General features: G+C 45.5%; 1 protein-coding gene across 1 annotated transcript in view; it reads right to left on the bottom strand.

Moving 5' to 3' along the window:
* Nucleotides 1–21,495, bottom strand: part of LOC123484452 (proteoglycan 4-like) — a 62,432-nt gene that overhangs the window by 13,188 nt on the left and 27,749 nt on the right. Inside the window, exons 3-6 of the mRNA XM_045214815.1 lie at nucleotides 20,596–21,364; nucleotides 19,508–20,553; nucleotides 19,062–19,302; nucleotides 11,761–11,982 (exon numbers count right to left, since the gene is read on the bottom strand). Of these exons, the coding sequence (XP_045070750.1) occupies nucleotides 11,761–11,982; nucleotides 19,062–19,302; nucleotides 19,508–20,553; nucleotides 20,596–21,364 (2,278 nt within the window). The remainder of the gene's footprint in view (nucleotides 1–11,760; nucleotides 11,983–19,061; nucleotides 19,303–19,507; nucleotides 20,554–20,595; nucleotides 21,365–21,495) is intronic.

The following is a 21,495-nucleotide window of genomic DNA, read 5'->3' as shown; positions in this document are numbered from 1 at the left end:
GTAAGCTATTCCTGGTACTGTAGATCAGCAGCCAAAGTGCAGCCGGTCAGCCACATCAAAGGACAACAGTGTCTGGTCTGTATGATGATCTAACACTGATGTTATGTGGTGTTCACCGGCAGGTAGCTTAGTGGTTAAGAGCGTTGTGCCAGTAACCGAAAGGTCGCTGGTTCTAATCCCCGAGCCGACTAGGTGAAAAATCTGTCGATGTGCCCTTGAGCAAGGCACTTAACCCCAATTGCTCCTGTAAGTCGCTCTGGATAAGAGCGTCTGCTAAATGACTAAAAAATTGTACAAAGAAATACATGGTATGTACAACATAACTACACTAATATAGTTCCTGTCAAAAAACAATTACAGCTTAAAGATGAGTTTCTGAAAATAACTGTAAAACACATATCGTGTCCAATGTCCACCCTGCCCGCTCATACTTACTACAGGGTTACTGTAAAGTAAAGAGTTACGTTCATCTTCCACGACATGACATAACACGTTTCATGTTGCTAAGTAACAGTGGGAGAGAAGAGCAGTGGTAGTCTGAGTGATTAGTGTGCGTCTTGGTTTAGAGGCTTCTAACGACTGGCGCTTGTAAAACGTCCCTCTTCACCCTGTCACAGATCCAGGCTCCTACAGATATTGATTACCCTGTAGAATGGCTAAGTGGGAGGCTTAGAAGAGGAGAGGCAGACTCTGCACACACAGTGTGTACGTGTGTGTGTGTGTGTGTGTGTGTATAGGCTCAGTAACAGGGTTTTAATCCTACCCTAACAGAATGTTATAGAGCTACAGCGGGTGTAGAGGTTGACATAGGAACAGGAATCCCGCTGGTCTTGTGGGATTCTGGCAGGAATGGGAGTTTAGTTGTGAAGTTAAATTCAGGACAGGACAGGACAGGATTGACAGTCCACCGGAATGGGAATTTAGTTGTGAAGTTAAATTCAGGACAGGACAGGCTTGACAGTCCACAGGAATGGGCAGTACAGGAATAGTTATAAACTGAGTTTTTATATAAATACAGCTGCGGAAAAAATTAAGAGACCACTGCAAAATTATCAGTTTCTCTGGTTTTACTATTTATAGGTATTTGTTTGGGTAAAAATAACATTTTTGTTTTATTCTATAAACTACTGACAACATTTCTCCCAAATTCAAAATAAAAATATTGTCATTTAGAGCATTTATTTGCAGAAAATGACAACTGGTCAAAATAACAAAAAAGATGCAGTGTTGTCAGACCTCGAATAATGCAAAGAAAATAAGTTCATGTTCATTTTTAAACAACACAATAGTAATGTTTTAACTTTGGAAGAGTTCAGAAATCAATATTTGGTGGAATAACCCTGATTTTCAATCACAGCTTTCATGCGTCTTGGCATGCTCTCCACCAGTCTTTCACGTTGATGTTGGGTGACTTTATGCCACTCCTGGCGCAAAAATTCAAGCAGCTCGGCTTTGTTTGATGGCTTGTGACCATCCATCTTCCTCTTGATCACATTCCAGAAGTCTTCAATGGGTTTCAGGTCTGGAGATTGGGCTGGCCATGACAGGGTTTTGATCTGGTGGTCCTCCATCCACACCTTGATTGACCTGGCTGTGTGGCATGGCGCATTGTCCTGCTGGGAAAATCCAATCCTCAGAGTTGGGGAACAATGTCAGAGCAAAAGGAAGCAAGTTTTCTTCCAGGACAACCTTGTATGTGGCTTGATTCATGCCTTGCTGAAGCACCCCCAGATCATCACCGATCCTCCACCAAATTTCACAGTGGGTGCGAGACACTGTGGCTTGTAGGCCTCTCCGGGTCTCCATCTAACCATTAGACGACCAGGTGTTGGGCAAAGCTGAAAATTGGACTCATCAGAGAAGATTACCTTACTCCACTCCTCTACGGTCCAATCCTTATGGTATTTTGCAAACCTCAGCCTGGCTCTTCTTTGCTTCTCATTGATGAAGGGCTTTTTTCTAGCTTTGCACAACTTCAGCTCTGCCCCTAGGAGCCTGTTTCGAACCGTCCTCGCCGTGTACTTCACCCCAGCTGCCGTTTGCCATTCTTTTTGTAGGTCACTTGATGTCATCCTACGGTTGTTGAGTGACATTCGAATGAGTTGGCGGTCATCCCGGTCAGTAGAGATTCGTTTTCGCCCTCTGCTGGTCTGTAGCTTTGTTGTCCCCAATGTCTGCTGCTTGACCTTGTTCTTATGAACCGCCGTCTTTGACATTTTAAGGATGGAAGCAACCTGACGCTCACTGTATCCCTCTGCCAGTAAAGCCAGAATTGAACCCTTCTTTTCCTCACTCAAAACTTTCCTTTTCAACTCTTTTGGCATGGTCAATAATTATTTTTTGATTTATATTACTTTTGAGGTACTATTAGCACTGTTTTTGCCATCCAGCTGGTCCTATTGCAAGAGGATAGTGATGACCACAGCAGTGGTTTTTATACTTTTCCTCGTTAAATAAGATTTGGTTCAGGTGATCACCTAATCAGTACCTAATTCAGTAGAATGAGGTGTGCTTGTGTTGGAATTCAACAGACACTGGAATGGAATATTTTACCTTTATTTAATTAGGCAAATCAGTTAAGAACAAATTCTTATTCACACCGGCCTGCGCCGCCCTATGGGACTCCCAATCACGGCCGGTTGTGATACAGCCTGGAATCTAACCTGGGGGTCTGTAGTGACGCCTCGAGCACTGAGATGCAGTGCCTTAGACCGCTGCGCCACTCGGGAGCCCAATGGCTGTCATACATGTAGAGATGCTAATTTAAGAAAAATGTGCAGTGGTCTCTTAATTTTTTCCAGAGCTGTATACGTAGTGCGGAGCATTTCATAAAAAAATACAACTGGCCTAATAGAGTTTACATAATAAAAATCTATAAAAAATGTATTCCCCCCCTCCTCCACCTTCCGCTGGCTCATTGTAGCCAGTCACTGCTTTACCTCAGATGTACATGGAGACATACACAATTGCACATGCCCCATATCATGTGTTCATCCGACTCTGGGTAAGTAGAAGGGCTGCCTTCATTGCCATAGTCTCATAATGTGGTTGTTATCAGCTGTGTGTACAGGCAACTGTCTGGAGAGCGTTGAGAAAGCAGCCAAGCAGAGCAGTTGCTATGGCTACTCACACAAAAGAGTGCACTATCGCATTGGTGGATACTCACACTGCTCTCAGGGCAAGTCTGCCGGTTTTGACTAGCAGAAGGGACTTTTTGGAGCAGGTTAGCTAAAATCCTAAAATTGTCCGTGACTCGACTCGACTCAAACATATTTTCGCTACAGCTAGGCCTGCCCTGAGCAGTCTTGGTTTCCACAGAGCGGGGGACAGACATTCAAGCGGCTAAGGGAGGAAGTTATTTCTGATTTCTGCGCAAAAGATTAGCACGGACAGGACGTTCGCGGGGAACGTTCGTGATTTTTAGGGGGACGGGACAGGAACGTTTCGGGGGTTATAAATGTTGCGGGATCAGGACAGTACGGGTCAAAATTTGACAGGACAAGACTGGATAGTAATTAATTTTCACTCCTGTGTCAACCTCTAGTGGGTGATCTGAGGAGAAGCTATAAGCATAGGACAGGGATATTGACTTGTAAGAAATTGTTTTTATGAGGTTGATATATTGGCTTTTACTTTGTTTCACTGTTTTGACCTTGGTTTATGACTATTAACCATTCCCATGAAAGTTAACAACTATATTACAGTGCCTTCGGAAAGTATTCAGACCCCTTACCCCTTTTTCCACATTTTGTTACGATACAGCCTTATTCTAAAATGGATTACATTATTTCCCCCCCTCATCAATCTACACACAATACCCCATAATGACAAAGCGAAAACAGGTTTTTAGAATTTTTCAAAAACGTATACTTTTTCAAAGATTTATACTTTTTTAAAACAGAAATACCTTATTTACATAGGTATTCAGACCCTTTGCTATGAAACTCGAAATTGAGCTCAGGTGCATGGACATGATTTGGAAAGGCACACACCTGTCTATATAAGGTCCCACAGCAAAACAACAAGCCATGAGGTCGAAGGAATTGTCCGTAGAGCTCCAAGACAGGATTGTGTCGAGTCACAGATCTGGGGAAGGGTACCAAAGCATTGAAGGTCCCCAAGAACACAGTGGCCTCCATCATTCTTAAATGGAAGAAGTTTAGAACCACCAAGACTCTTCCTAGAGCTGGCCGCCCAGCCAAACTGAGCAATCGGGGAGAAGGGCCTTGGTCAGGGAGGTGACCAAGAACCCGATGGTCACTCTGACAGAGCTCCAGAGTTCCTCTGTGGAAATGGGAGAACCTTCCAGAAGGACAACAATCTCTGCACACTCCACCAATCAGGCCTTTATGGTAGAGTGGCCAGACGGAAGCCACTCCTCAGTAAAAGGCACATGACAGCCCGCTTGGAGTTTGCCAAAAGGCACCCAAAGGACTCTCAGATCATGAGAAACAAGATTTTCTGGTCTGTTGAAACCAAGATTGAACTCTTTGGCCTAAATGCCAAGCGTCACATCTGGAGGAAACCTGGCACCATCCCTACGGTGAAGCATGGTGGTGGCAGCATCATGCTGTGGGGATGTTTTTCAGCGGCAGGGACTGGGAGACTAGTCAGGATCGAGGGAAAGATGAACGGAGCAAAGTACAGAGAGATCCTTGATGAAAACCTGCTCCAGAGCGCTCAGGACCTCAGACTGGGGCGAAGGTTCACCTTCCAACAGGACAATGACCCTAATCACAAAGCCAAGACAACGCAGGAGTGGTCTCTGAATGTCCTTGAGTGGCCCAGCCAGAGCCCGGACTTGAACCCGATTGAACATCTCTGAAGAGACCTGAAAACAGCTGTGCAGAGACGCTCCCCATCCAACCTGACAGAGCTTGAGAGGATCTGCAGAGAAGAATGGGAGAAACTCCCCAAATACATATTTCCGTTTTTGTGTGTTTTTTTGCAAAAATTTCTAAAAACCTGTTTTTGCTTTGTCATTATGGGTTATTGTGTGTAGATTGGTGAAGAAAAGAAACGATTTAATCCATTTTAGAATAAGGCTGTAACGTAACAAAATGTAGAAAAAGTCAAGGGGTCTGAATACTTTCCGAATGCACTGTAAGTAGTATATAATGTATACTACATAGTCTATTCAATGACCGTTTGCCATTCTTTTTGTAGGTCACTTGATGTCATCCTACGGTTGTTGAGTGACATTCGAATGAGTTGGCGGTCATCCCGGTCAGTAGAGATTCGTTTTCGCCCTCTGCTGGTCTGTAGCTTTGTTGTCCCCAATGTCTGCTGCTTGACCTTGATCTTATGAACCGCCGTCTTTGACATTTTAAGGATGGAAGCAACCTGACGCTCACTGTATCCCTCTGCCAGTAAAGCCAGAATTGAACCCTTCTTTTCCTCACTCAAAACTTTCCTTTTCAACTCTTTTGGCATGGTCAATAATTATTTTTTGATTTATATTACTTTTGAGGTACTATTAGCACTGTTTTTGCCATCCAGCTGGTCCTATTGCAAGAGGATAGTGATGACCACAGCAGTGGTTTTTATACTTTTTCCTCGTTAAATAAGATTTGGTTCAGGTGATCACCTAATCAGTACCTAATTCAGTAGAATGAGGTGTGCTTGTGTTGGAATTCAACAGACACTGGAATGGAATATTTTACCTTTATTTAATTAGGCAAATCAGTTAAGAACAAATTCTTATTCACACTGCCTGCGCCGCCCTATGGGACTCCCAATCACGGCCGGTTGTGATACAGCCTGGAATCGAACCTGGGGGGTCTGTAGTGACGCCTCGAGCACTGAGATGCAGTGCCTTAGACCGCTGCGCCACTCGGGAGCCCAATGGCTGTCATACATGTAGAGATGCTAATTTAAGAAAAATGTGCAGTGGTCTCTTAATTTTTTCCAGAGCTGTATACGTAGTGCGGAGCATTTCATAAAAAATACAACTGGCCTAATAGAGTTTACATAATAAAAATCTATAAAAAATGTATTCCCCCCCTCCTCCACCTTCCGTTGGCTCATTGTAGCCAGTCACTGCTTTACCTCAGATGTACATGGAGACATACACAATCGCACATGCCCCATATCATGAGTTCATCCGACTCTGGGTAAGTAGAAGGGCTGCCTTCATTGCCAAAGTCTCATAATGTGGTTGTTATCAGCTGTGTGTACAGGCAACTGTCTGGAGAGCGTTGAGAAAGCAGCCAAGCAGAGCAGTTGCTATGGCTACTCACACAAAAGAGTGCACTATCGCATTGGTGGATACTCACACTGCTCTCAGGGCAAGTCTGCCGGTTTTGACTAGCAGAAGGGACTTTTTGGAGCAGGTTAGCTAAAATCCTAAAATTGTCCGTGACTCGACTCGACTCAAACATATTTTCGCTACAGCTAGGCCTGCCCTGAGCAGTCTTGGTTTCCACAGAGCGGGGGACAGACATTCAAGCGGCTAAGGGAGGAAGTTATTTCTGATTTCTGCGCAAAAGATTAGCACGGGACAGGACGTTCGCGGGAACGTTCGTGATTTTTAGGGGGACGGGACAGGAACGTTTCGGGGGTTATAAATGTTGCGGGATCAGGACAGTACGGGTCAAAATTTGACAGGACAAGACTGGATAGTAATTAATTTTCACTCCTGTGTCAACCTCTAGTGGGTGATCTGAGGAGAAGCTATAAGCATAGGACAGGGATATTGACTTGTAAGAAATTGTTTTTATGAGGTTGATATATTGGCTTTTACTTTGTTTCACTGTTTTGACCTTGGTTTATGACTATTAACCATTCCCATGAAAGTTAACAACTATATTACAGTGCCTTCGGAAAGTATTCAGACCCCTTACCCCTTTTTCCACATTTTGTTACGATACAGCCTTATTCTAAAATGGATTACATTATTTCCCCCCCTCATCAATCTACACACAATACCCCATAATGACAAAGCGAAAACAGGTTTTTAGAATTTTTCAAAAACGTATACTTTTTCAAAGATTTATACTTTTTTAAAACAGAAATACCTTATTTACATAGGTATTCAGACCCTTTGCTATGAAACTCGAAATTGAGCTCAGGTGCATGGACATGATTTGGAAAGGCACACACCTGTCTATATAAGGTCCCACAGCAAAACAACAAGCCATGAGGTCGAAGGAATTGTCCGTAGAGCTCCAAGACAGGATTGTGTCGAGTCACAGATCTGGGGAAGGGTACCAAAGCATTGAAGGTCCCCAAGAACACAGTGGCCTCCATCATTCTTAAATGGAAGAAGTTTAGAACCACCAAGACTCTTCCTAGAGCTGGCCGCCCAGCCAAACTGAGCAATCGGGGAGAAGGGCCTTGGTCAGGGAGGTGACCAAGAACCCGATGGTCACTCTGACAGAGCTCCAGAGTTCCTCTGTGGAAATGGGAGAACCTTCCAGAAGGACAACAATCTCTGCACACTCCACCAATCAGGCCTTTATGGTAGAGTGGCCAGACGGGAAGCCACTCCTCAGTAAAAGGCACATGACAGCCCGCTTGGAGTTTGCCAAAAGGCACCCAAAGGACTCTCAGATCATGAGAAACAAGATTTTCTGGTCTGTTGAAACCAAGATTGAACTCTTTGGCCTAAATGCCAAGCGTCACATCTGGAGGAAACCTGGCACCATCCCTACGGTGAAGCATGGTGGTGGCAGCATCATGCTGTGGGGATGTTTTTCAGCGGCAGGGACTGGGAGACTAGTCAGGATCGAGGGAAAGATGAACGGAGCAAAGTACAGAGAGATCCTTGATGAAAACCTGCTCCAGAGCGCTCAGGACCTCAGACTGGGGCGAAGGTTCACCTTCCAACAGGACAATGACCCTAATCACAAAGCCAAGACAACGCAGGAGTGGTCTCTGAATGTCCTTGAGTGGCCCAGCCAGAGCCCGGACTTGAACCCGATTGAACATCTCTGAAGAGACCTGAAAACAGCTGTGCAGAGACGCTCCCCATCCAACCTGACAGAGCTTGAGAGGATCTGCAGAGAAGAATGGGAGAAACTCCCCAAATACATATTTCCGTTTTTGTGTGTGTTTTTTTTGCAAAAATTTCTAAAAACCTGTTTTTGCTTTGTCATTATGGGTTATTGTGTGTAGATTGGTGAAGAAAAGAAACGATTTAATCCATTTTAGAATAAGGCTGTAACGTAACAAAATGTAGAAAAAGTCAAGGGGTCTGAATACTTTCCGAATGCACTGTAAGTAGTATATAATGTATACTACATAGTCTATTCAATGACCGTTTGCCATTCTTTTTGTAGGTCACTTGATGTCATCCTACGGTTGTTGAGTGACATTCGAATGAGTTGGCGGTCATCCCGGTCAGTAGAGATTCGTTTTCGCCCTCTGCTGGTCTGTAGCTTTGTTGTCCCCAATGTCTGCTGCTTGACCTTGATCTTATGAACCGCCGTCTTTGACATTTTAAGGATGGAAGCAACCTGACGCTCACTGTATCCCTCTGCCAGTAAAGCCAGAATTGAACCCTTCTTTTCCTCACTCAAAACTTTCCTTTTCAACTCTTTTGGCATGGTCAATAATTATTTTTTGATTTATATTACTTTTGAGGTACTATTAGCACTGTTTTTGCCATCCAGCTGGTCCTATTGCAAGAGGATAGTGATGACCACAGCAGTGGTTTTTATACTTTTCCTCGTTAAATAAGATTTGGTTCAGGTGATCACCTAATCAGTACCTAATTCAGTAGAATGAGGTGTGCTTGTGTTGGAATTCAACAGACACTGGAATGGAATATTTTACCTTTATTTAATTAGGCAAATCAGTTAAGAACAAATTCTTATTCACACCGGCCTGCGCCGCCCTATGGGACTCCCAATCACGGCCGGTTGTGATACAGCCTGGAATCGAACCTGGGGGTCTGTAGTGACGCCTCGAGCACTGAGATGCAGTGCCTTAGACCGCTGCGCCACTCGGGAGCCCAATGGCTGTCATACATGTAGAGATGCTAATTTAAGAAAAATGTGCAGTGGTCTCTTAATTTTTTCCAGAGCTGTATACGTAGTGCGGAGCATTTCATAAAAAAATACAACTGGCCTAATAGAGTTTACATAATAAAAATCTATAAAAAATGTATTCCCCCCCTCCTCCACCTTCCGTTGGCTCATTGTAGCCAGTCACTGCTTTACCTCAGATGTACATGGAGACATACACAATCGCACATGCCCCATATCATGAGTTCATCCGACTCTGGGTAAGTAGAAGGGCTGCCTTCATTGCCAAAGTCTCATAATGTGGTTGTTATCAGCTGTGTGTACAGGCAACTGTCTGGAGAGCGTTGAGAAAGCAGCCAAGCAGAGCAGTTGCTATGGCTACTCACACAAAAGAGTGCACTATCGCATTGGTGGATACTCACACTGCTCTCAGGGCAGGTCTGCCGGTTTTGACTAGCAGAAGGGACTTTTTGGAGCAGGTTAGCTAAAATCCTAAAATTGTCCCTGACTCGACTCGACTCAAACATATTTTCGCTACAGCTAGGCCTGCCCTGAGCAGTCTTGGTTTCCACAGAGCGGGGGACAGACATTCAAGCGGCTAAGGGAGGAAGTTATTTCTGATTTCTGAGCTAAAGATTAGCACGGGACAGGAACGTTCGTGATTTTTATGGGGGACGGGACAGGAACGTTTCGGGGGATATAAATGTTGCGGGATCAGGACAGTACGGGTCAAAATTTGACAGGACAAGACTGGATAGTAATTAATTTTCACTCCTGTGTCAACCTCTAGTGGGTGATCTGAGGAGAAGCTATAAGCATAGGACAGGGATATTGACTTGTAAGAAATTGTTTTTATGAGGTTGATATATTGGCTTTTACTTTGTTTCACTGTTTTGACCTTGGTTTATGACTATTAACCATTCCCATGAAAGTTAACAACTATATTACAGTGCCTTCGGAAAGTATTCAGACCCCTTACCCCTTTTTCCACATTTTGTTACGATACAGCCTTATTCTAAAATGGATTACATTATTTCCCCCCCTCATCAATCTACACACAATACCCCATAATGACAAAGCGAAAACAGGTTTTTAGAATTTTTCAAAAACGTATACTTTTTCAAAGATTTATACTTTTTTAAAACAGAAATACCTTATTTACATAGGTATTCAGACCCTTTGCTATGAAACTCGAAATTGAGCTCAGGTGCATGGACATGATTTGGAAAGGCACACACCTGTCTATATAAGGTCCCACAGCAAAACAACAAGCCATGAGGTCGAAGGAATTGTCCGTAGAGCTCCAAGACAGGATTGTGTCGAGTCACAGATCTGGGGAAGGGTACCAAAGCATTGAAGGTCCCCAAGAACACAGTGGCCTCCATCATTCTTAAATGGAAGAAGTTTAGAACCACCAAGACTCTTCCTAGAGCTGGCCGCCCGGCCAAACTGAGCAATCGGGGAGAAGGGCCTTGGTCAGGGAGGTGACCAAGAACCCGATGGTCACTCTGACAGAGCTCCAGAGTTCCTCTGTGGAAATGGGAGAACCTTCCAGAAGGACAACAATCTCTGCACACTCCACCAATCAGGCCTTTATGGTAGAGTGGTCAGATGGAAGCCACTCCTCAGTAAAAGGCACATGACAGCCCGCTTGGAGTTTGCCAAAAGGCACCCAAAGGACTCTCAGATCATGAGATTTTCTGGTCTGTTGAAACCAAGATTGAACTCTTTGGCCTAAATGCCAAGCGTCACATCTGGAGGAAACCTGGCACCATCCCTACGGTGAAGCATGGTGGTGGCAGCATCATGCTGTGGGGATGTTTTTCAGCGGCAGGGACTGGGAGACTAGTCAGGATCGAGGGAAAGATGAACGGAGCAAAGTACAGAGAGATCCTTGATGAAAACCTGCTCCAGAGCGCTCAGGACCTCAGACTGGGGCGAAGGTTCACCTTCCAACAGGACAATGACCCTAATCACAAAGCCAAGACAACGCAGGAGTGGTCTCTGAATGTCCTTGAGTGGCCCAGCCAGAGCCCGGACTTGAACCCGATTGAACATCTCTGAAGAGACCTGAAAACAGCTGTGCAGAGACGCTCCCCATCCAACCTGACAGAGCTTGAGAGGATCTGCAGAGAAGAATGGGAGAAACTCCCCAAATACATATTTCCGTTTTTGTGTGTGTTTTTTTTGCAAAAATTTCTAAAAACCTGTTTTTGCTTTGTCATTATGGGTTATTGTGTGTAGATTGGTGAAGAAAAGAAACGATTTAATCCATTTTAGAATAAGGCTGTAACGTAACAAAATGTAGAAAAAGTCAAGGGGTCTGAATACTTTCCGAATGCACTGTAAGTAGTATATAATGTATACTACATAGTCTATAATGTATACTATGTAGTGTATACTATGTAGTGTGCAGTGTATACTATGTAGTGTATAGTGTATATACCCTGTGTTAGTGCTTGTGAGTGGTTGTATGTGCGTGTTGTGTACCTGCATGCCTGCATACTGTATGTCTGTGTACCTGCATACTGTATGTCTGTGTACCTGCATACTGTATGTCTGTGTGCCTGCATACTGTATGTCTGTGTACCTGCATACTGTATGTCTGTGTACCTGCATACTGTATGTCTGTGTACCTGCATACTGTATGTCTGTGTACCTGCATACTGTATGTCTGTGTACCTGCATACTGTATGTCTGTGTACCTGCATACTGTATGTCTGTGTACCTGCATACTGTATGTCTGTGTACCTGCATACTGTATGTCTATCTGTGTGCACGTTCATGCCCATACCTGTGCATACGTATGACTCACGTTGGGAGGGTCGGCAGGGGTCGCTGTCTGTTGATTGGTTGCTGGAAACCGAGGAGACACTGGAGCTGCGTACAAAGCCAAAGGCGGCCAGACGGGCAGGTGGCAAGGCCGAGAAGCCTGGGGGTCGCAGACGAGACTGACCCGGTTTAGGCAGCTGGGTCCTGGCCACGGTGGTCTCTGGACCTGGCGTCCTCTGGTCTGCTGGAGGGGGGAGGGGGGTTAGTGTGGGCAGAGTCCTACACTGTATAAATGATAATGTGCAGTCGTTTCACCAACCAACTCCTCGGCCCAAGGGACCTTCAGATCTGAAAGGATTGAATTGGTGCAGGGGATATTTTACATTTTAGTCATTTAGTAGACGCTCTTATCCAGAGCGACTTACAGTTAGTGAGTGCATACATTTTTCATACTAGCCCCCCGTGGGAATCGAACCCACATCCCTGGCGTTTGCAAACGCCATGCTCTACCAACTGAGCTACCCGGGGATATGAAGGAAAGGGGATTACAGAAGGCAAGGTGGAGGGAGTAGCTATTTGTGATTGGTTGCATGAGTGATAACGCATCACTCCAATGCTACACATTCCAGCCATCCTCCCAATCCATTCATTTATCCCCTCTGGCCCTTCACCCCTCTCTTTATGCGTCCCAAATCTGGAATAGGGTGCCATTTGGGACTCAACCTCTGTGACCCCACTAGGGACCTGTGATGAGATTTGATTTACCTGCCATGAGATCATGATCATCATCAGAGATTATTCTGTTATAGGATGGAACGATTCACCGATACACATCGATCCCTGGTTAAATTGTTTAAGATATAAGTGCGTCGGTCCGCGGGACTCCAAACCGATATAAGTGCATCGGTCACTGTAGAAAATCGATTCAAATGTTACGAAGTCGGTTCACTGACATCTTTTGCTCAAATTACTTTATTTCTACCACTCAAAAATACCTCTCGTCTTTTGTGACAACTGATGTGTCCTCTCCTTGAGTGTCTAACTAAGCATGTTGCCAGTCATTGATCGACAAGTCATTTTGCATGCCGAACAACCCCAGGCAATATCAGTAGCGCGCTGTGCACAGCTTAGAGCGCTGACCAACGAGAGTTAGGACTATTCCTGATCTGGCACATCTGCGCGTCACCTTTAGAATTCAAAAAGTTTGACGACATACGCTCCTCATTCACTCAGCCTATTGAGTCCATTGGTCCCACTCACACAGAACTACCCTACGCCTTGACCTCTTTCTCCCCTCTCTCTCCAGATGACATCCTGCGACTAGTGAGGTCTGGCCGCCCAACAACCTGCCCACTCGACCCCATCCCGTCCCCCTTCTCCAAACCTTCTCTGGAGACCTCCTCCCATTCCTCACTTCCATCATCAACTCATCCCTGAACACTGGCTGCATCCTGCATTCAAGATGACCAGAGTCACTCCCCTCCTCAAGAAACCAACACTCGACCCCTCTGACGTCAAAAACTACTTGAGCGTGCCGCCTTTGACCAACTCTCTCGCTATCTCTCTCAGAATTATCTTCTTGACCCTAACCAGTTAGGCTTCAAGGCGGCTCACTCAACTGAGGCTCTCCGCGCTTCCAAAGCTGACTCTCTCTCTCTCCTCTGTTCTCATCCTCCTAGATCTATCCGCTACCTTCAACACCGTGAACCATCAGATTCTTCTCTCCACCCTCTCAGGGCTGGGCGTCTCAGGCTATGGACACTCCTGGATTGCATCCTACCTGGCAGACCGCTCCTACCAGGTGACGTGGAGAGGATCTGTGTCAGCACCACGTACTCTCACTACTGGTGTCCCTCAGGGCTCGGTTCTAGGCCCCCTCCTCTTTTCTCTATCCACCAAGTCACTCGGCTCCGTCATATCCTCACATGGTCTCTCCTATCATTGCTATGCGGATGACACTCAAGTACACTTCTCCTCCCCTCTTCTGACACCCAGGTGGCGACACGCATCGCTGCGTGCCTGGCAAACATCCTCAGCTTGGATGTCGGCCCACCACCTCAAGCTCAACCTTGAAAAAACAGAGCTGCTCTTCCTCCCAGGGAAAGGGCTGCCCGCTCCAAGACCTCTCCATCACGGTTGACAACTCCACGGTGTCCCCCCTCCCAGAGTGCAAAGAACCTTGGCGTGACCCTAGATAACACGCTGTCGTTCTCTGCAAACATCAAAGCAGTGACTCACTCCGGCAGGTTCATGCGCTACAACAGAGAAACATTGCCCCCCCCCCTCCCTTACCGATAGTGGGGTGGTAGATGCCCAGTTTACCTTCATGTTTTCATGTTTGGTATTACTATCCTTGTAGTGACCTAAAATTGATTTCCATTCAAAAACCATATTTTCCCATAACTCCTCAACCCTAATTCTAGCCCTAAGCCTAAAATAGGCTTTGTCCTCGTAGGGACCTGGGAAATGTCCACACGATGGAGAATTTTCCTTGTTTTACTATCCTTGTGGGGATTTCCAGTACCCAGGAAGCCAGTAATACACAGACACACACGCAGCGATTCATTCCTCTAATCAAACCCAAACGCACCGAATCGTTTCAAAATAAAACGTATCGTTCCTGTGTCATATCAGAGCACATATATCTATATATCTGTATCTATATATCTATATATCTATACTGAACAAAAAGACAAATGCAACATGTAAAGTGTTGGTCCCATGTTTCATGAGCTGAAATTATCCCAGAAACAAAAAGCTTATTTCTCAAAAATGTGGTGCACAAATTTGTTTACATACAGTGGGGAAAAAAAGTATTTAGTCAGCCACCAAATGTGCAAGTTCTCCCACTTAAAAAGATGAGAGAGGCCTGTAATTTTCATCATAGGTACACGTCAACTATGACAGATAAATTGAGAGAAAAAAATCCAGAAAATCACATTGTAGGATTTTTAATGAATTTATTTGCAAATTATGGTGGAAAATAAGTATTTGGTCACCTACAAACAAGCAAGATTTCTGGCTCTCACAGACCTGTAACTTCTTCTTTAAGAGGCTCCTCTGTCCTCCACTCGTTACCTGTATTAATGGCACCTGTTTGAACTTGTTATCAGTATAAAAGACACCTGTCCACAACCTCAAACAGTCACACTCCAAACTCCACTATGGCCAAGACCAAAGAGCTGTCAAAGGACACCAGAAACAAAATTGTAGACCTGCACCAGGCTGGGAAGACTGAATCTGCAATAGGTAAGCAGCTTGGTTTGAAGAAATCAACTGTGGGAGCAATTATTAGGAAATGGAAGACATACAAGACCACTGATAATCTCCCGTGATCTGGGGCTCCATGCAAGATCTCACCCCGTGGGGTCAAAATTATCACAAGAACGGTGAGCAAAAATCCCAGAACCACACGGGGGGACCTAGTGAATGACCTGCAGAGAGCTGGGACCAAAGTAACAAAGCCTACCATCAGTAACACACTACGCCGCCAGGGACTCAAATCCTGCAGTGCCAGACGTGTCCCCCTGCTTAAGCCAGTACATGTCCAGGCCCGTCTGAAGTTTGCTAGAGTGCATTTGGATGATCCAGAAGAGGATTGGGAGAATGTCATATGCTCAGATGAAACCAAAATATAACTTTTTGGTAAAAACTCAACTCGTCCTGTTTGGAGGACAAAGAATGCTGAGTTGCATCCAAAGAACACCATACCTACTGTGAAGCATGGGGGTGGAAACATCATGTTTTGGGGCTGTTTTTCTGCAAAGGGACCAGGACGACTGATCCGTGTAAAGGAAAGAATGCATGGGGCCATGTATCGTGAGATTTTGAGTGAAAACCTCCTTCCATCAGCAAGGGCATTGAAGATGAAACGTGGCTGGGTCTTTCAGCATGACAATGATCCCAAACACACCGCCCGGGCAACGAAGGAGTGGCTTCGTAAGAAGCATTTCAAGGTCCTGGTGTGGCCTAGCCAGTCTCCAGATCTCAACCCCATAGAACATCTTTGGAGGGAGTTGAAAGTCCGTGTTGCCCAGCGACAGCCCCAAAACATCACTGCTCTAGAGGAGATCTGCATGGAGGAATGGGCCAAAATACCAGCAACAGTGTGTGAAAACCTTGTGAAGACTTACAGAAAACATTTGACCTGTGTCATTGCCAACAAAGGGTATATAACAAAGTATTGAGAAACTTTTGTTATTGACCAAATACTTATTTTCCACCATAATTTGCAAATAAATTCATAAAAAATCCTACAATGTGATTTTCGGGATTTTTTTTATCTCATTTTGTCTGTCATAGTTGACGTGTACCTATGATGAAAATTACAGGCCTCTCTCATCTTTTTAAGTGGGAGAACTTGCACAATTGGTGGCTGACTAAATACTTTTTTCCCCCACTGTACCTGTTAGTGAGTATTTATCCTTTGTCAAGATAATCCATCCACCTGACAGGTGTGGCATATCAAGAAGCTGAATAAACAGCATGATCAAATCAAATCACATTTTATTTGTCACATGTGCCGAATACAACAGGTGTAGACCTTACCGTGAAATGCTTACTTACAAGCCCTTAACCAACAATGCAGTTCAAGAAATAGAGTTAAGAAAATATTTACTAAATAAACTAAAGTAAAAAATTAAATAAAAAGTAACACAATAAAATAACAATAACGAGGCTATATACAGGGGGTACCGGTACTGAGTCAATGTGCGGGGATACAGGTTAGTTGAGGTAATTTGTACATGTAGGTAGGGGTAAAGTGACTACCCAGGGTAGGGGAGGGAATGGCCGGCAGGGATGTAGCTCAGTTGGTAGAGCATGGCGTTTGCAACGCCAGGGTTGTGGGTTCGATTCCCACGGGGGGCCAGTATGATTTATTTTTATTTTTATGTATGCACGTAAGTCGCTCTGGATAAGATTGTTGACTAAAATGACAAAAAAACTGCATTCTCACATAGGTGTCCAGGTTGGAAAGGGCAGTGTCGATTGAGATTGTGTCATCTGTTGGGGCGGTATGCGAATTGGAGTGGGTCTAGGGTTTCCGGGATGATGGTGTTGATGTGAGCCATGACCAGCCTTTCAAAGCACTTCATGGCTACTGACGTGAGTGCTAAGGGGTGGTAGTCATTTAGACATATATTGGCGTTCTTGGGCATGGGGACTATGGTGGTCTGCTTGAAACATGTTGGTATTACAGACTCAGTCAGGGACATGTTGAAAATGTCAGTGAAGACACTTGCCAGTTGGTCAGCACATGCTCAGAGTACACGTCCTGGTAATCCGTCTGGCCCTGAGTCCTTGTGAATGTTAACCTGTTTAAAGGTCTTACTCAAATCGGCTACGGAGAGTGTGATCACACAGTCGTCTGGAACAGCTGGTGCTCTCACGCATGTTTCAGTGTTGCTTGCCTCGAAGTGAGTATAGAAGGCATTTAGCTCGAATCACTGTGCAGCGCGTGGCTGGGTTTCCCTTTGTAATCCGTGATAGTTTCGAAACCCTCCCACATCCGATGAGCATCAGAGCCTATGTAGTAGGATTTAATTTTAGTCCTGTATTGACTGTTTGCCTGTTATATGGTTCGTTGGAGGGCGAAGCGAGATTTCTTATAAGCGTCCGGATTAGTGTCCCGCTCCTTGAAAGCGGCAGCTCTAGCCTTTAGCTCGGTGCGGATGTTGCCTGCAATCCATGGCTTCTGGTTGGGATACGTACGTAACGTCACTGTGGGGATGACGTTACGTACGTATATCATCCAGTTTATTCTCCAGTGATTGCACGTTGGCCAATAGAACAGATGGTAGAGGCAGGTTACCCACTTGCCGACGAATTCTCAAAAGGCACTCCGATCTCAGCCCCCTGTATTTCCATCTTTTCTTCACGGGAATGACGGGGATTTGGGCCTGGTCTCGGAGAAGCAGTATATCCTTCGCGTCGGACTCATTAAAGAAAAAATCTTCGTCCAGTTTGAGGTGAGTAACAGCTGTTCTGATATCCAGAAGCTCTTTTCAGTCATAAGAGACGGTAGCAGCAACATTATGTACAAAATAAGTTACAAGCAATGCGAAAAAAAACACACAAAATAGCACAGTTGGTTAGGAGCCCGTAAAACGGCAGCTAACCCCTCCGGCGCTGGGGAAAATAAAGGCCACTAGAAAATGTACAGTTTTGTCACACAACACAATGCCACAGATGTCTCAAGTTTTGACGGAGTATCCAATTGGCATGCTGACTGCAGGAATGTCCACCAGAACTGTTACCAGATAATTTAATGTTAATTTCTCTACCATAAGCCGCCTCCAAGTTCTTTTTAGAGAATTTGGCAGTACGTTCAACCGGCCTTACAACCTAACGCTCTATAATGTTACATAATGCTATATAGCACTATAATGCTAACACTACATAACGCTCTATAATGCTACATAACGCTCTATATAATGTTACATAATGCTATATAGCACTATAATGCTACATAACGCTCTATAATAATACATAACGCTCTATAATGTTACACAATACTATATAGCACTATAATGCTAGATAACACTACATAACGCTCTATAATGCTACATAACGCTCTATAATCTGTAGCTCAGCTGGTAGAGCACGGCGCTTGTAACGCCAAGGTAGTGGGTTCGATCCCCGGGACCACCCATACACAAAAATGTATAACGCTCTATAATAATACATAACGCTCTATACATAATGCTATATAGCACTATAATGCTACATAACACTACATAACACTCTATAATGCTACATAACGCTCTATAATGTTACACAATACTATATAGCACTATAATGCTACATAACACTACATAACGCTCTATAATGCTACATATCGCTCTATAATCTGTAGCTCAGCTGGTAGAGCACGGCGCTTGTAACGCCAAGGTAGTGGGTTTGATCCCCGGGACCACCCATACACAAAAATGTATGCACGCATGACTGTAAGTCGCTTTGGATAAAAGCGTCTGCTAAATGGCATATTATTATAATATTACATAATACTATATAGCACTATAATGCTACATAATGCTATATATTTTTTTATATAGTGCTACAGAACGCTCTATATCAACATGATAATTCTATAACACGCAGCTGGAACATATCAACATGATAATTCTATAACACGCAGCTGGAACATATCAACATGATAATTCTATAACACGCAGCTGGATAATATCAACATGATCATTCTATAACACGCAGCTGGAACATATCAACATGATAATTCTATAACACGCAACTGGAACATATCAACATGATAATTCTATAACACGCAGCTGGAACATATCAACATGATAATCCTATAACACGCACCTGTGGAGTCGTGGTATCCCTGGTTGTTCCCTGGCAGTGCCTGCTGCTGTCCTGGGTGGCTGAGGGTCACGACCCCTGACCTCTGACCGGTCTGGCCCTGGGTCTGGAACATACTCCTGGTCTTGGCTGCAGCAGGCTGCCGGGTGACGGCCCCTAACCCCAGCTGGGGCCCTCTGGGCCTGGGGGAACGGTAGAGGCCTGTCCCCTCCTGGGGAGCCAGCTGTGAAGGTGCTGGAGCCAACTTGACCAGAGAGATACAACATCAGTTATTATCAGTTCGATTCATTTCAGTTTAGTTCAATTAATTAAATTAAATTATATTATATTTAATTCAAGTTTCGTATCAGTCAGCACTCAGAAAAGGATGATGATAATGATTTTCAAGCACGCTAACATTTGGCAAGTGCTTCTACAAATACACACAAGACCATACCATACCCTCTCACCTCATGCATGCATCTGTCAGGCAGTTCCCCATGAAAGCTCTCAGACTTCCCAGAGAGGTTGTGAGGAGGAGGGTGGCTGGGAGGTTTGATGCCCAGCGACGTCATGCCGGTACCCGGGGGAAAGTATCCTGCCTTCTGCATCTCCTGACGGTACTTATCAAAGAGTATATTAGAGGAGCAGAGCACCTGGGAGGCCTTAGAATGGGGCCCTGCCTTGTGGGGCTTTCTGTGAGCTGTAGGAGGGCTGGGACGGGAGGAGGACAGACAGGGAGGGAGTGTCAAGGCTTCATTTGGGTCAACCTCTGTCCCCTGGGACTGGGTCTTCGCCTGAGGGGTCTTACGGATGTACGTGATGATCTTGGGACGGGCGGGTTTGGGTTTGTGAGGAGAGGCCCGCCTGGGGTCTGTAGGTGGCTGAGGGGAGATGGGTTTGGGGATGCTGCTATTTACACAGACCTTACTAGGCACTTTGAGGCCACTGGTGGTAACCCTCTGTGGGGAGTCGCTGCGGTCTTGGCTGGAGGCTCGGTTGCTGGTCTTGGCCGGAGAGGTGGAGGAGGGAGGTCTGGAGCTGGTCTTGGCGGGGGAGGAGGAGGGGGCTGGTCTCCTGGGGGACCAGGGAGGGGTGGCTGGGCGGCTGGGGCTCCTGCTGGGGCTACCCCAAGGCTTCCTCCCTTCCAGGCTGGAAGGACTGGAGCTGCGTTCAAACGAGCCCTGCTTCCTCAACGTTCCGTCGAATGATGCCTCTTTCATCAACGTTCTATCCAAGAAAGGTTCTTTCTTCAAGCTTCTATCAAATGAGGCCGACTTCTTCGTGGTGTTTTCAAACGAGGTTGTTTTCTTTATGCTTTGTTCGAATGAAGTCGTTTTCTTCATGCTTTGTCCGAAGGAGCCTTGTTTCTTTAAGGTTTTATCAAAAGAGCCATGCTTCTTCAAGCTTCTGGGTTCAACCGATTGAATATCATTTGTGCCTGACTTGACGGGTGAGTTGTGGTTCATATCAGGGGGAATAACCTTGTGGTCCTCATCTGCCTTCCCCTCACTACCTCTAGCATCCTGGTGGTCCTCAGCTGCCTTCCCCTCACTACCTCTAGCCTCCCGGTACCTCTGCTCCAGATTCTGGTTGTGCTCTTCATTGCCCTGATCCTCCTCCATGTTCTGCTGACATTTACATCGACCCACTACGACGTTGTTACTGACTTGTGCTTCTGGAACGACAACCTCCTCCTCAGACCTGACAGTTGTGTTCTGGTTTAGATCGAGGTCAGCTCGTTGTATTGTGCTTTTGGATGGAGACTGAGGTTGTTTGGATCGCTGTGAGGCCCCAGACAGGTCTGAGATGGTGGTAAAGGACTGGGAGGCTAGGGTTAGTTCCTCTGAGATGGTCCTGTCTGGTCCTGAGGGGACGTGCCAGGAGTCTGTGGTGGTGGCCTGTGTCCGTCCGACGGTGTCCAGAGCACTGACCAGACTGGACATAGCGGACGCCAAGACATGGTTCTCAGAGCTGAACTCTGTCCTCGTCACACACTCCGCTGTCCCTCTGGTTCCTCCAGAGCCCATGGCGGCGGCGTCCTGCTCTCTGGAGCCCCGTTGGATAGTCCTCCTCCCTCCTCCGTCTCTACTGTCACAGACTAGATCCGCGATGGAGACAGGCTGGTCCAGGAGGATCTGTCCTGCGCCTCCTTTAACTCCTCCCAGTCCTCCTCCTTCACACACTTCCTCGTCCTCGTCCTCTACCAGGTATGCCTCCAGCTCCTGGCACTCTAACATCTCAAACTCGGCCAGCTCAGGGTCGTCACACTGAGAGTCTGTCCCCCAGATGATGATCTTGTTCTGTTGCTCCTCTGTCTGAGACACCTGTTCAGGTAAAGGTTGATTCAACATCAGTATATAGCATTAAAGACTTTAAAAAAAGAAAGATACGAACTATTTGTAATATATGGACAGGGCAGTCAAATGAATAAATAAATAGAATTCAGTGCTCTTGC

The sequence above is a fragment of the Coregonus clupeaformis genome, chromosome 5 (assembly GCF_020615455.1).
Source record: "Coregonus clupeaformis isolate EN_2021a chromosome 5, ASM2061545v1, whole genome shotgun sequence".
In the NCBI taxonomy this organism is placed as follows: domain Eukaryota; kingdom Metazoa; phylum Chordata; class Actinopteri; order Salmoniformes; family Salmonidae; genus Coregonus; species Coregonus clupeaformis.
The sequence above is the reverse complement of the archived record's forward strand: the minus strand, read 5'-3'. Positions and strand labels throughout refer to the sequence as shown.